At 38.1% G+C, this 16,995-nt stretch overlaps 1 protein-coding gene across 7 annotated transcripts in view; it reads right to left on the minus strand.

The window, feature by feature from the left end:
* Positions 1–16,995, minus strand: part of LOC122566368 (telomerase-binding protein EST1A-like) — a 215,485-nt gene that overhangs the window by 92,056 nt on the left and 106,434 nt on the right. For all 7 annotated transcript variants that reach the window (XR_006316484.1, XR_006316483.1, XM_043723514.1 and 4 more), the window contains 3 exons: positions 15,647–15,750; positions 15,113–15,286; positions 12,946–13,149 (listed from right to left, as the gene is read on the minus strand). Coding sequence is in view for 5 of the 7 variants with exons in the window: in XM_043723514.1 (XP_043579449.1) it covers positions 12,946–13,149; positions 15,113–15,286; positions 15,647–15,750 (482 nt within the window). In the remaining 2 variants the exon portion in view is untranslated. The remainder of the gene's footprint in view (positions 1–12,945; positions 13,150–15,112; positions 15,287–15,646; positions 15,751–16,995) is intronic.

A 16,995-nucleotide genomic window follows, 5' to 3' on the forward strand; every position in this document is an offset into this window, starting at 1 on the left:
GACAGAAACATCAGGAGGTCTGATGGAAAACCGTTTCAGAGAAATTCTATGGCTGTTAACGAAAGTGTCTGTCAGGAATGTTAGTTGAGCTTAAATGATGGATACGTCGAGATCAGAATCAAATCTTAATGCTAATGGAAAGATGAATAATGTAGAAATGGACAAAGAATATTTTCGTGCACGGTTTTAGTTTGATTCGAAGTTACTGAAACTTTTTTGTATATCTCAAGATATTTTTATAGAATTTCCTAGATTGTTGTATTTATTATTTCACTTTTTTCGTGTATATATACATATTTATCTTTTTTTATGTGAATAATGGAATGTACAAAATTTAAAGTTATTTCTTATATACAATATATTATTAATAATTCTTAATTTCTATATTTATGTTTAATTGTTATCATTTATATTAATCCATTGCAAAAGTAATATTATTATTAATAAATATTTAAATGCATATTTTCTTGAGATGGTGTTCTATTGTTCAAATTTCTATTGCTACTTATATTTCTGTGATACGTCATAATAAATTGCATAATATAGGTAGTTAAACATATCAATAAAAACTATCATGAACTTATTGTAACGAAGAAGTGAAAAAATGTATCGTTATCAAACAATGATCTTAAAACAGTATATGTTTTACGAGTTGAAAGTACACAAAGCCAATTTCGTTCCTCTGATTCTATTATCTCGTCTGATGAATCCAGAATTCTCCAATTCCCTCTGTGCTTCCACGTCGAGCTTTTAAATCGATTGCACTCGCAGAATAAGAATCACTGAACCGAATACGCATGAAACGTGCATCGTTCAAAATGTCGTGGAACTCAATCTAAAATCCACGGGAGCAATTACATCCGCTGGTAAGACAAATAAAAGAATGGTTTATACTTGAGAAGGTATTATACACTTAGAGATTACTATTGAGAAAAAAATACTTGTTAATACATCTTGGTAACTATAGCCAAGTGACGATTGTACGTACATATATGTGAAATTCTACAAAATAATGAAATTCGCGAAGAGTGCCTTTCTACATAATACCTAACTTTTCCACCTTTACGCGCATCCATCGTAACCATAGTTCAAGAGAACCACGCACGACAAAATTCTAAGAATGAGACAGCCTCCTCCCGAACCCGTTCCCATTCCTCACGTTTCGACACAAAAGAGGAACGCACTCCATAACCCATCTGTCAGAACGTTAGAGCGTAAAGCATTGGGAAGAAAAGACCGTGTAGTCCGATCTAAGCCGCCGTGTGCTCCATGAATCAAGCGTGCGGCCAGATTACTCTACGGGGGCGCGTTTCTCCGTACGAGGCCCCAGGGAGAACGAGTGTCTCTTAATGTCGTGGAAATTAAAGATTTCTCTCGTTCCGCAGAGGGGTGAGACCATTAGCCATGACTGCGTTGGGGAACAACCAGCACAATATCCTTCTGCTCGGAGGCCTACCCTTACGTCGGGGTTGACACGCCGGAAAACGTTATCTCGCTGGCGCAGATGACGCAAGGGTGAACACGAGGACGCGAGATCGCCTCCCACGGGATCGTCCGCCCCGTAATATTTCGACCATAAATGTTTGAATATCACCGTGTTGCCGTGCTTTTCCTTTTTGCGAAACGTACGAGGGTGCCGGCGAGCCGAGGGTGAATGCGCGGCGAATCGAGAGAACGCTCGGTTTCATAGGGTTCGCCGCGATGGGATTTTTTTTTTTTTTAAAGGCCCTATATGGACTCTACGTCACGGAAAAGTGGACAGGACGAAATGCACGCGCGGACTATCGGATAAAATTAACTAGAAGGATTAAGGATTATTTTTTTCCGCTTTTTGGAGATCCAAAGGTGTAACGAACGATGGTATTTTGGGGGAAGGATGATCGACTTTTTTGTGAACCAAATGAGCAAGGGGAACATTCTCGACTAATGTTTTGGAACATTTCGAATAATAGGTAGCGGGTTTTTTTCACGTGGAAATGGAAAATCGTTGCAATGCTGTAATAGGGATTTGATTCTCTCTGAATGAAACGATATTTTTCCAGGTACTATGGTATCGAGAAATGAGAAGTTAATCTCTTGCAATATTGCTGAAAATGAGAACAAGTTATTAAGTCTACAACTATAAGCCTTCTGCAGACCAACGGTGCAGCTATCAAAACAAGCGATATTTCAATATCTTCCATATTTTATAATAATTTCCAATATTTTAATATTATATATTAAGGGACTGTGTGTACAGTCTAATAATAATCTTCAACATATAATTCTCCATTTCTCAGTGACAACCAGTCGAATAAATTAATAAATTCCGGTAGCTGTTATTTAATCGCGCGTAAAAACGATTATCTCAACCTGCCTTAATGAATTACACGCGTTATCTGCGCTGCTCGTGATTCCACGAAGTCGATCGAGCATTAAAAGACAAACTAGTTTGCGAATCGAAATCTCGATAGCTCCTCCTTCGTTAAGTAATACTTAAACGTGAAAATTGTCGACACCGATCGGTTCACTAATAGTTCATTAATAACTGGTTAATATTCGTTAGTAACGTTTCCATCCGTTGCTAATGAAAATGTCATCTATCTACTCGTATAAACTTCTACTCGGGACGCGATAACACCATGACATCTGCTACCTTCAAAGGAACAACAAGTCAAGGTAGCATCGGCGATGTTCTACCGACTGTTACATCGATAAAATTAACTCGTACAACCTAGCCGAAGACAGCAGGTTGCAGTCATGTTATCGAGCATTTGTATTATCAAGGACACCGATGGCTCTTTTAACAACCTAACCATCGCGACTCGCTTCTATTTCAAATCCTCCGCTCTTCCCACCCGTTAACTGGTCACAAGCACGACTGACTCCCACGCTCTGTTCACCCTCTCCCAGGATATTGGAACGCTCGAATCTGCCGTATAAAGAACCCAATCCACGTGCAACCAACACCACGACGAATCGATTGTGATCGAGCGGATCGCGCGCGACAATTACGACACTATCTTTGTCGCAGGTGATAGCAATACCTCGCACGCTATCCTGGTGCGTGATCCTCGTTATTATTAGCGGTGCGAGCGATGCGGATCGCCAGTAGCCGGCGGCTGTCCGCGCGAAGTCGCGGTGTGCCGATATATGTATACTTACAACCGATGCCCGGCGACGATGGATAATTTATTGCGCGTTCGGCGTTTCCGCGCGATCGTTTAGGCAGGCCCGGCCACCGCACCGGTCGGAATATAAATGGCGGCGTGCGGCCGATTCCCATGCAGAATGCATGCGCGCGTGCAACCCCGCTCCAGGCGGCCGTTGCTTCGCCGCCCGGCATAAATGAGATCGTTAATAAACGATACGCTTTATTGTGATTTACGCGCTCGACCGGTCGCTCGTACTCGCGCCAACGACGAAACACCCTTCTTCGCAGAGGTGGTTTGGTTGAGATACGTTTTCACTGAATCGACAATCAGCAACTGTTTGTTAACGTCTAATAAATATTAATAAACCATACTTTCACGACATTATTCGCGAATGATTTTATCCTTTTCTGAAAACTGCCATTTCATACGAAGACCACGGGTGAAAAACATTAAAAGCGATATGCCTTGTATTTTATAGGAGAGCAATTTTCATATTCACTGCGACGTTCAAATATATATCGAAATCATCTTTTCGTTTGATATTGAGATTAAATATGTATTTTTGTTACCCTATTATTTGTTTCTTACGGAACGTTGTGCTACTGAGCATTGTGTTATAGAACGGTTGCGCTACCAAGCGACTAAATTCAATGCAAAATCCGCTGCATCATTTCATTCTCACGCCATTTAAACACAAATTCTCCGTGTTTCGAGCGATATTACACGCGTTAAGAAAAAACGAAACGCATCCTTATCCAAACACTATTCATCGATTCCGACCAAACAAAACCAATGCTAAGCTTTTTCGCGATAAACGAGGGAAAGGAGAAAGGAGGAAAACGGTCATTGTATACGATTTTCCCATTATTTCGCCGTGTTTCAACCAAGTATTACGTGGCTAAAGCACGAATCGCAATTGTTACCATCGTTGAATGCCGCAGCGGCGCGAGCCATTTTAAACGAGATCGTAACACCCGGACCAGCCTTCGTGCAACCTGCATTTGAATAGAATGGCCATATAAATACGCGACAAATATATGCAATTAGAGTCGTTCAGCGAGTTGCTGTTCCAACTCCTACCGTTGTCCCCCTTTGCATCGCGTTCTTCCTGTACAAGTGGTTGACGAAGCGTGTCGCAGGGAATTTGCGAACAGATTCGACCACGAATAGGGTCGAAAGTTAGAGAAATTGGAATTGCATGGGTTTCTAGTGCTATATTTGACCAGTTGGTGACGGCGGTGGTGTAATAATGGTCACGTTTGATAGGGAGAATTTACGGATGGACACATTCTACGTGCTGTTTAATTAATCTCTCGATGTTTGTTGTGCAAATATTTGTGGGTTTGAATATCTTAAAGGTGAAGGTAGGAGGTGAATGGGTTACAGTATTATTCTTAGTTAAAATATGTTAAATATTTACCTGCAGGCATATTCCTGGTTGCAATTTATATTTAGCAGAGCATTTGATCTCAATTATTGGTAAAGAATTAACAGTAGAGAAATCTTTTATTATAACTTTATCAATATACCGATAATAATTATAATATATGATAAATCTTTTAATCGGAAGCAATTTTTTCGGATGTTTCGAAATGGTTGATGGGACATTTTAACTAAGAACGAAAACATAACAAGTAGAAATGTATAATCTGTATAACCGCAAAACAATCCAATTACGAAGGGTGAAATCAAAGCCATTCTCGGCCACGAAGCTTTTTCAACGTCTGCCTTTCGTTTTCTCGTCTCTTCTCGTCACGAACTCCCCTTAAAAGGCCCATCGTTGTAATTGCTCAAAAAATAACGATTCCTACCGAGTCGAGTCCGTCGTTTATTACACGACACACGCATAAGCATATACATATGAACGTGCACACACAATCGCAGAAAGACAAAGAACAACGATCGAACGATTCATCCAGCGTTGTCGCTCAAGGTTCACGAGCTGAAGGGTCTCGAGATACTCCGTTGATGCGGTGCGGTGCTAACAAAAGGTAATTAGTTTAGAGTAATTAGCTGTTTCACTTCTCCCCGCTTTTTTCTTTTCTTCGTTGCCCTCGCGTTCCATCTGTTCTGCTTTTTCCCCGCCGTCGAAAGTGAACGCGCTCGTGATAGTAAAAAGTAATTGTTCTGTGCTTTTTTTTTTTTTCTTTAATAATACGATACCGTGGCTATTGACACAGAACCGAGAGAACTTTGCGTGCTCCCTTGGCTTCGCAACCTCCAAAAGATTTTAATGAGGAATCTGCTTAAACATCGCAGACAGAAGCATTTTGGAAAGGTTCGTGTGTACTTGTTTGGCTTTTAACGATCGGGTACAGAGGTTCTGTTAATGGCATTGTTCGTATAATCAGTTCGTAGTCGGTATTGTTCCTATACTTGTTTGATCGTTTAAGCAGTTGCAGTAAGCAGTGTAATTTATTTTCTTTCCAGATGAAACGGTCTCATAGCTAATTTAATTCTTTTTTGTTCTAACTTCAACTTTGTAACTTAAACGTTGAGAAAATAGATTACCGTTGCCAAGTTAGTTAGGAAAGTGGACTATGTATGTTATTACGATTAGATGCACAGAACTAGTTAAAAATACGTTCCAGATTCACATGACAGAATGAGGTTCGGGCGCTTTTCCGGAAATAATAGAGCCCGGCTTTAATTAACGTCTTTATTCCCGGACGTTTAATTAAATACAATGTCTTGAGTTAATTTACAGCCCGGCTGTTGAACTTCTCTTTGAAGGGAGAAGGGGACCCGCGTTGTTTTATGTAAATAGATCTCCGTCGGTCGCTGCACGAGTTGGAGAATTTACTTTTCGCAAGGGAGACGAAATTTCATGGACTGCTATGGTGGCCAAGTGTTCGAATGGAATTTGTAATATACAAATGAAATTATTACGTTAGCAGCAATGTAATATGTGTTGAATCATTTTGTGAAATAATATTATTAATAACATTACCGTAGAACCCCGTTTATATGACATTATCATTAACATAATAGCAGTCCACCTAGTTCTTTCCAGTAATTTCATAACGAAGCCTAAAACTTCACTAAATTCAATTTTTCTAAGTATTTCTCGACGAAAACTAGCACATTAATCTGTAGAAGAAGAAACAGGAGCTTAAAAAAGCTCAAGCTTTGCTCCAGCAAATTCCATCTTCGATCTTTCAACAACACGTTGATTGGCCTTCCGACGTGATAAATTGACCTTTGTCCGATTATGAACGACACCACCGTCTACCTAGAAGAAATTCCATAATACGAACGGGTCTAATCGATAGGCAAGCAGATGATCGTGGCCCGCGAGAGAGACACTCTTTATTCTAGCAATTATTTCTAATTAGCGACGAAAAGTTCGCCGACCTCCGCGGTTCAAGTGACTTCCACGACTGTTGCTTTAGAAGATCTCGAGCTTGCACCGCGGGATAAATTAGCACCAGGCTGCAAAATGACCGACGTCGTTTCCGAGGAGAGAAAGGGGACCACTTTCATCTAACAACGGATTCTCCGCGACCCAAGAATCTAGAATTTACTCGCTACGAACGTCTGGTAGAAAGGTTGCAGAAAAAGTCGTGGAAAATATGGTAGAAATGGATTTAGAATGTAAAGATAACATTTTTAAAGTACCTTCGTAAAAAGAGAATGGAAGATTTAAAACATTCGCGTATAGATGTAGGAAACAAATATAGAAACGTCGATGTAAAAAAACTACAAGAATTTTGAGAAAGTTTGTGAAGAAAGATATAAGAATTTAAGAATAAATATTGTAATATCTATTATATATTTTCAAATCTATCTGAAACTTTATCAGTATTATTGTGATAACAATTTCGCAATTGAAGTATATTTTGTTGAAAATAAACAAACGTGCAGATCGAACGATAATACGTAACGAACCAACGTTCGAACAAATTTATTACATGGCAATTCGGACATAATTGATCCTACATCCTAATTACACTCCTACGTAACACGTAATCTCATCAATTCACGGACATCAACTTCTTTGGGTAACGCGCCTCTTCGAAATTCCGGCGAACAAGATTACCGAATCTAACGCGTTACCCTCGAATCAGTCGCCGATTTCGTCCGAAATAAATGACCTTTTCTTAACGGTACGCGTAATTAGGAGCCTATCGGCTGGTCGCGTTTCCTCACGAAACGCCGCACGTGAAATATTTCCAGAGCGGCAAAGGTTCTCGACAGACCTCCCGGCTACGTTCTAGATCGTCGATCCAAGGTTCATCGACCAACCATGACGGTTTAGCTAGAAATAAAGGGAAAAAAGAGGAACCGTTCGAGATTGTATTGCGAAGGAGGGATATTTTAAGCGAGAAATTAATTGGTCACATTTCGCAATGGATGCGAACAGCGTCCAAGATTTCTGCTAGTTCCGCTAGGATATTGTCGGATGTAGTAGATATAAACATAAATTGTAATGTAAATTGATATAAAACAAATTCAAACTAATCGCAAAGTAATAAATATGAACGCGTAGCACGAATTTATATTATGACTGAATTTATATTACGCGTTAATTTATGTCCGTAAAATGATCAAACCGATCAATCACAAAGTTCTAAAAAAAGAAACAATAAATAGCAATCATTCGTATTTTCGAAGATGAATTCACATGGAACATCAAATCATCGCGTAAAGTGTTATACGTAACCTGTAATCGCTGCAAAACAACCCGATATTTACCAACAGATTAGCAGGATTCCATACCGAAAGTTTCGCAATATCGTTGAATCCCACGAACAACAATATTCCCGTCCGAATTAACGGTTCCGTTCATCGTTCGTTTTATCCTTGGATCCGAAACAACGCTTCTTGGGCCGTCTTTAATTCCCGCGGCCACGTTACCCAGAACCACTTTTTACGTCGCTTCTTTCGAGCAATCAAATTTGCATTTTCGAGTCTTCGTTCTCACGCGTCCGTTATAGCGTCTTGATCCAATAGAATATGGTTCTTTATGCCTGAGTTGTTTGCCAAATATTTTCAAATGAAATTAACATATTCATGGGCATGGCCGTGGTACTGGTTCTTTTCATGTGTAAAATCAAGGGTCACTCGGACACTTGTTATAATCAGACCTTTGTTATCTTTCGTTTGAAATTGTTTCGTGATCTTTCTGTTGTGAAAACACACGATGAAAGGTGATTCTCGATGAAAACTAAACGTTATGAGTATTTCATAAAAGAATTGTTTCTTACTATTTATATATAGAAATATCGAATTTAGAATAATTCCGTAAAAACCCAGGTAGAAAGTGTTGAAAGTTGAAAGTATATATTGAGATTATCGATTAAGAATTTCTTAAGGATATAAAAATTCGGAAAAAAGCAGGTATCAGATGATAGAAAATGAGAAAAATCATAGCTTTCTCCAGCACTAAACGCCACAACGTTTCGGCGCGAAATCGCGTGGGAAATGACACCTAGCAACTCGCGTTGATGTCGCTGGAAATACAGTGGTCGCATCGTTGTTCGGATTAAAAGCGAATTATACAGGCAACATTATCCAACTGGTTGTTGAACGTGTTCCAAGAGAACACGCGAAATTTCGATTGGATGCGCGCGGGACACGCCTTTATTTCCGTCAAGATTTATATCCCTCGTGGCGAATGAATTTTCGGCGGGAGAGATAAGAAGAAAAAAAAGTAACAAGCGCAATCTATCAGGATGAGTATCGCGGAGATTTAGAGTAAACCCCCTACCACCCTGATGACCGAAACGATTGGACGTCGCTAATGGTGGAACGGGTTCGGAACACCAAGTTAATTTCGGACGTACCCACGGCACTAGTTTGCTTTCGGTGCGTGATTATTTGATGCCCGGCCAAGTAATTGCAACGTGTCTCGGGTGTATCCTGGCTCGAAGGATGATAGGGGCGACTGTTGTTTTTGGATCTTGGAAAAAATGAAGATTTATGACTGTGTTCGATACGGCTGCTTTTTATTTCGCCTTTTGAAACTTTAGATTTGAAACGATCGGAGGAGAATAAGATGATGGGAAGATAATAATCAAGAAATGCCATTTGATTTGTTAGACGAAAAGTTGCTATTTTTAAATCACTTTTTATAATCTTTTAGATGCAATAATTACACGAGCAAGAAAGTAGACGAAGAAATAATTAGAAAGCGCAGTTAATTATCTCAGCCAAAAGCTATTGACTTTTCGTTATTTTCAATGTTCGAAAAAGTAACAGAAATGTAATAAAAATACTAATTGCCAAATATTTTCATTTGAACTGTTCTTTAAGCAGCAAGAACAGCTATGTTTGCATACTTTACTTTTACTTCCATATTTTGCTTTACCCCTTTAATCTCGTATACCAGAAACAGTTACAAAACCTGAAATGTTGCTTAATTTCATGCAAATGCTTTTGATGCAAATGAAGACCGACATTATTTTTACGAAATTTTAAGCTAATTAAATACATGATGTTTTTATTCGCAATTTACATTTGACCGGTAGGGACACGGACGAATTCGGAGCATCCCCTTGACGAATGACATAATTGGACGTCGACACAGGTGGAACAGGTTCCACTTGACGTGGAAATTGTTCCAGATATACGCGAACAGGTTGCTGCTTTCGGTTCAGAGATAATTGGCGCACGCGACTTCAACATTAAGTGTACCTATTTACAGAACAAGATAACGCGAATACCGGCACAGGTCGTAGCAGATACAATTTCGTTCCCACTGTGATCCCTGAGAATCTGACAAATCAACAGTTAGTCTGACACGAATAAAAACCAGCCCAATTATACATTCAATTATGTGGCTATGCAAATAAAAACATGCATTTTAGTGAACCTGCTTGCGAAAATTACTACAACCAGTGACACATTAAAGTATAATAGCTCGCTGGTGCTGAAACGTATGTAAGTGATTTCTTTTAATCTATTCATGCATGAAGATAACAGGAGAAAAATACGATAAATACATTTTAGAAGACGAAGTGATTTCTTGTATCTTATGCTGTCTTAGAGAAGTCGCTTTCCGCAATTCTGCAACTCTATCATCCTTCTGCCAAGTTTCCTTTATGAAACGAGTTTCATCGTAACAAGTTATTCGCGTTATTTATGCTATTATCTAAACAGGCTATGGATCAGAAACTCTAGAATTTCCAATCTCAGAAAACCATTCTCAAAACTTGCTCAATTTTTCAAGCAAAACTTTACCTAAAAATCTCTTGTCAATGACTAACACCAACATCCTACTATATGCAATTGAAACACAACGCCAACTTATCAGCCACACGGCATTCATAAAAACGGAACGTTTCGGACAACGAAAGCGAGGGTTGGGATACTTCAGGAAAGAAGAACGAGCAGCGATACAACAACCAGGATCCGATCGAACAGACTACCGAGCCGTGTACCATTCGGATATCAAAAGGTGTCCTTTATTTCGGCGCGCTTGTCACCGAGTCCCTTTATCGTTCCACGTCCAACCAAGCTAACTTTATATTCTACCATGATATTCCCTGTTCCATGGCGAAACTGTGACTGCGATAAGACTAGCGGCTTGGCAAAAATTCAGCAGATACAGGCGAATTTATTTTACCTCCCCGCATAAGGACGAAAAAAGTCGACAGGGCGCGGATGAAGATAATGCGAGCAAGGCGAAACGAATTCGGTAGATACTCTTGAAGGGGATTTCGTTGGTTGATCGAGTGGAAAGAGAATTTTGATGCAGTGTGAAGAATTAAAAGTGTGTATAGCGAGAGAGAATGAGAAACGGGCGGGTATTAAAGTTGAAAGGTTGATGTCGGCAGAGAAGATATTACGGTGGAAGCAGTGTGGATAATTACGAGTCTCTAGTGGTATTGGGTGGAAAACGAATGTGTATTAAATGGTTTTTGTTGTTGTAATTACGTCGAGATTTGAATTATAGCACTTGTAATTCATGGCTAGTTTTAAAAGAATCATAAAGTGTATATTATATCACCGGTGTAATATGATTCGCGGTTGCTACAGTGGCCCAGAAAAATATTTTAATATTTACAGGAGGTTTTTATGAACATATATAAAACATTTTGAAATTTCATCAGCACCGCAATGGGACACGACGATCATGATTATCCTCGTAAAACTTGAAACGAATTGGAAAATGTTGTTACGTTTGTTTCATGAATACAAATGGAACATCACTTTAAATGCGAACAGGAAATAATCAGTTAGAGTTCTACAAACCGTCTAACACGTATCTAATTACCCAATATCTAAAAATTTCACACGGTCCATGAAACAAAGTAGAAACATTAATTCGGTATTTATTTAAGATACAGGATACTCATTGTAAAGATAAAATCAACATATAAATATCATCCTTACATTCGACATCTCGAGAAAGATGTTCATAATTGGTAATGCTATTAAATATTTAATTTTATATAATTACATAAAATTCTTAATTACTCCGAAGTTCTATTAATTTTAAAACGTTCTTTGTATAGTTTCGTTAAATCTTTTTATTGTCTATAAATTCCTTAACTAGATCAGTTTTATTTGTAATATAATACGAAATTAGTTCGTTTTAAACTGTAGATATGACTAAATGATTGACGGCAGGCTTGACGTGACATTATTGCCAGAGACTTAATTTACCATAAAACGCTTTACTTCGTTCTGAAAGGAGTTGCCTGTAAATTAATAAATTAATAGAACCAATAATATATTCATAAATTTATCAATCACCGAAATACAAAAATTTATGTACTCGTAGGCGTAAAAACGAATTTACAATCGATATACTTCCTTTTGCGTCTTACCCAGATAAAAAATATGCTCTAGCTAAGCAGAGAAGCAAAACGGAGACCCAAAGACCATATAGTTCACGCATAATCCAGCCTCGGTCAGGGGTTCAATAATAAATATGCAAAAAGGAGGAGCATCGATGCCGTAAATAAAAATGGCGGGTTTGCGTGCTGCGATCACCGCGCGTAAAAGAAGAAGACGAAGAAGAAGAAAAAGAGGCCCGAAATAAAAGGACGAGATCGAATCGAGAAGAGAGCATACGAGCAGAAAAGAAACGAAGGAACGAACGAAAGAAACGACCAGGCAACTGTACGCAACCAGCGTGTCCTGGTAATCTCTTGATTTAGTTTGACTTAGGGCCCAAGGTACGTGTTCCCTTGGCCACTTTGTCGGCTACCTTCGCGAACGAACGATGAAGATACGGGAACAACCGGTGGATGTATCTTGAACTTGGAATCATCGAACCCCGCGATATCGAACTGACATCTTTATTTATAAAAGTTTCCAGTTGGTCGGTGTGAATTTGGAAATTTCGGTTTCTTCCAGTTTGCTCGGTAGACCAAGAATGTTTGATCACAGAACGAATAGTTGTAAATGTAAAATTCGTTTTAGAACGTGATTTTACAAAAGATATTCGATATACTTGTATTAAATTTACTAAACTTTCCCCTCCCACACAAAATAACAATTTTATCAATCGTATCACTCCTATCCTCCAAACCTCTCAGTTTTATCTAATATTTCGCATGTCCTACCTATAAATAACAATAAGAAAAACTTATTTCGTAAAATGAAGTAAAAACGATGATATATCAAATATTCTACGAAGAACACTTAACAAATATATATCACTTAAACAAATATTTCCTCGCTTTCGTCTTCCTCACAGTTCGTTTCAACATCGAGCTTCGACCAAATACATCGTCTACAACAACATAGCGAACAATGATCAATCGATATTTGATATCGATCGGACAGCTCGATAGATCATTTATCTATGCGTTTAACGAGCAACGATACAGTCTGAAGGTATTAGGTGTTTACCACTCACCTGCACTCGCTGTCTATGACGATCCTGTTTCCGCTGCCGCCTCTCCAATTCTTCTTTTCTCTCGATCAACGACCTTATCTCGACCGCGGCTACGGGCGCGATGCTATCGTCAGGTACGTCTGTGCACGAGGGTAATCTCTTGAGGGTGGAAACTGGCTCGTCTTCACCCTCGCTGTAACTTTCCACCAGGAGCTCCGAGTCGCTCTGAAAGCGAATCAAGGATTCCGTTTGAATTCATTACTCGGGACGACGAGTATGAGAAAGGGAAGCTGGAACTAATTTTCTCCATAAATTACTTTGTTTCACCTCAATTTTTTATTCTTATTGATCTTTCTAGATGTGTTTCGTGAAATTAAATTCCTTTGATGAAAATGATTAGAGTGTTTCGTATAAACTAACTTGTGTTTGTTTATTGCATTCGTTTTTTGAATTAGAAGAATAATTTTGAGTGGCTCAAATTTCACAGTTCACGTTACCTTTCCGAATTATCTACCATTTCAATAATGAAATATTGAATAATTCAATATTCAATAATGAAAATCCTCCGTAACAATATCACCAAACAGCTACTCCCTTCTTCTTACTACATTTACCCCTTCCCTTCAATTTCCCTAAACGACACGTTAATCCTCTTTCATCAAAATTCCATCTGCTCCTGAACGAACGCGAATGAACGAATGAATAATTCACAAAGGGGGAACGAAGAATAAAGATCGTTGCCATCGTCCTTAAACAAAATTCTTTTTCCTCGCCAAATGACAATTTTCAACGAAGAAGATCCGCTAAGTAACTTTGCTAGCGTGTTTAATACATTTCGTGTGGCGGAAAAATGAAAGCTGACGAGAGAATTTAGCATTTCTAAGAAATGTGAAATATAGTCATGCTTTTTTAGACTCTAATAAGGTAAATTTGAAAAGAGGATCCCTAAATTCAGACGATTTAGATTCACTAAATTTCCTGTTACTCAATGTCTCAAGCTCAGCATAGTAAAGTTTTATCCTCTTAATACACAAATTTTTCTTTACTTTACTGATTATGAGTAAATAAAAATAATCAGTTGGTTAAATTAAAACTAACCTATTGGCAATGTGAGAAATATCCTTTTGCCTTTTGATATACTGTATTTCGTTGATCAAATTCTTGAGAATACCCCTGGAATAAAATCCCTACGCCTGTTCCAATCCGAAACCCTGATCTATTGGAATTTAAATAAGCACTGTCGTATGACTATCGTCCTTAATAAGGTTAAGTTAACTGTATTCCGAGGAATACGTCAAAACTATGAAATATGTATATAAATTCTTATGAGCATACCTACGCATTTCGATCTTCAAATATTTCAATCATTAGATCACGCATCCATTGTAACTGTAGTGTAACGCGATAACCTTTCACAATCTTGTACATGCTATTAGAAATTACTAAATTACTTGTTGTAAAATTTACATATCAATATTGTTCCTTATTAGAAGCTGATATAGAGCACAAAATAAACTTCACACTGACAATTATTATGCATCAAGTAAGTTTATCAACTTTAATACAAATATTAACGAAAAAAGAGAATATCGCGTAAATTTATGAAACTAACAAACGCGAAAGCAAAGTGGCGTCGCGCATGCGTGGGAGTGCAGCGCGATTTTCGGCGCATCAGTGGCGCCCACTGTTGCAGTATCGGTGAGCGCTAACGTTAAACGCGCGTAATTCGAGTGCAACAATATTCAAGTTTTGAAATTTTTATTTTTTATATTGAACTTATTATCAGATTATTGAACTTTATGAATACACGATTATACAGAAAAATTATTTATAACAATTATTAAATCTTGGATCAACTTGTTGATCAAGGCATTACTTAACCAAAAACTTGTATAATTATAAAATTAATTATTAATAATGACAAATTGATTCTTGAGGTCTTGAGTCTGCAAGTCTAAATATGATGTAATTTATTTTTAATAGAGATGATACAATGAATTAAAAGATACGAAATGTATAAATAATGAAATTGCTATATCCTTAAAATCTCTTCAACATAATGGGAAACTGAATATCTAGTCTCCCTATATCAATAACGCATAAAATCTGCAATCTCTTCATAAGTAAATAAAATTCCGATCATAGGAGGTTAATTGACTTCTCCTTTTTCTTTTTGCAAGTTAGTTACCTGCTCTGGTGGTGAACTCGGCGTGCTCGTGCTCGATGCCTCCACCACGGAGACGTACTCGCTAATGCCAGTTTCGCTCTTCTGCAACTTCAATACCGGCGTCTCGAGACCGCACAGGAACACTTGGCCGAAGAACAGAATCTTGTTTATCCTGAGGCACACTTGAGCAACTTCCTGGAATACAACATGAGCCAAGACTTAGCGTGGACGGAAGAGAGAACGGAGGACGCAGGTCTGTTTTGAAATTTCAATCACGAGAGAGATCGACCTTTGTTCGAAGTTTATAACAAATAAGCCACGGGGAACGATATCTACGTCCTTATTATGTTTGATGGAAATTTTGAAATATTTTGAACAATATTTATTTAAAGATAATTTACAAGTAAGTTGAAAAATACTATGTTATAATGTACTTAACGTTTTCGATACTTCACCATACGACAAATTTTTTGTAAGGCTTTTAATGAAAATACCGCAAGAATATTTTATTATTGCATTTGTACGCAATATATTTATACATAACAAATGACCTACCATATCTTCGGTTTTTTCGGCGTAGCAAGGATCTTGCGGATTCGACATCAGCGGCGTGAATCCTGCCAAGGTCATATCTTCCGGCAGTTTTACCAATTCAAGTTCTGAAACGAACAGTTAGTCGACAATTCTTTAATAAATCGCAAATTTACAATCAACGATCGCTAAAAATAAGACCCCGTGCATGAATTTCACGCTTAAAGAACAAAATTAATCGCACACCCTGTCGCAGCAGCTTCTCCAACTTGGAAGTTGCTTAAATATGCATGAGCGTAGTTCACCAGTAAAGTACCGTTTTTCAACTTCATGTCATAGATTAAATCGCAATCGCGAAAGATTGTTAATTAAACACTTCTTGTACTTTGGGAATTAGATTTTTAAGAAAATTGAGTGCCCTTTCATAATAAATTAACACGATATTCATTTTAATCTTGAAAAGTTTTGGGATAACACAGTTCAGGCGCTTAATAATTCTGAAATTGTCTAAAGATTATTTCAACTTTAATGCACAATACGTTTACACTCAAAATGATTGATCAATATAGGTTTTATACACAAAAGACAATCCAGGAATTATGATCCGGAGGATATGTTAGTGCACAACAAATTCATATTTGATCTTAAGGGGTCGAACTACTTTTGTATAATAGAGTCACTCCTATTCCACAAAATCGAAAAATCTCCACCACCCAATTCCAATTATAAAATTTATAAAAGAATCAAACGTGCGTCCCACGAGGAATCAAGATCGTTCTTATGCATATCATAACTATTTTCAAAACATTCCCAATCAAATTATTCGTTACACATCCAACGGTAAACAAGTGCCATTCAAAACAGAAATAAAACTCTTCTATTCCACAAACGATAAAAAAATCATCTTATCACCGATCTCCTGGAAACATTACGAATAATACCCTACATTAACTCCCTTCGAATACCAATACCACGGTATCACATATCATTAAAAAAATTCGACCAACAACCACGATTGCCACTCTTCGGTCACGTTCCACCAAAAATGCACTCGAAAACCTAACAGAAAACGTAACTACAGTTAGAACGCTTACACCCTGTGAACACAATTACCAGTAGAACAGTCTGCGCATACAACGTTAGTACCGTTGCGCGAAAATCTACGATATAAATATGGAAATAAATAGTTACGAACAGCAGTTAGGTATTGCAGCCAGACGGTTTCCCGAAAATTATGCCGCTGGATCGAAGCGACAGATAATAACGATCGGCAGTCTGTTATCATGCAAATATCGAGCAAGTGCACCAACGATAAACATTGGTCAACAACTACCGGGGAGTGGCAGGGCGTTCCGGTTGGTCCCAACCACGGA

This window comes from Bombus pyrosoma, linkage group LG3 (genome assembly GCF_014825855.1).
Source record: "Bombus pyrosoma isolate SC7728 linkage group LG3, ASM1482585v1, whole genome shotgun sequence".
NCBI lineage: Eukaryota > Metazoa > Arthropoda > Insecta > Hymenoptera > Apidae > Bombus > Bombus pyrosoma.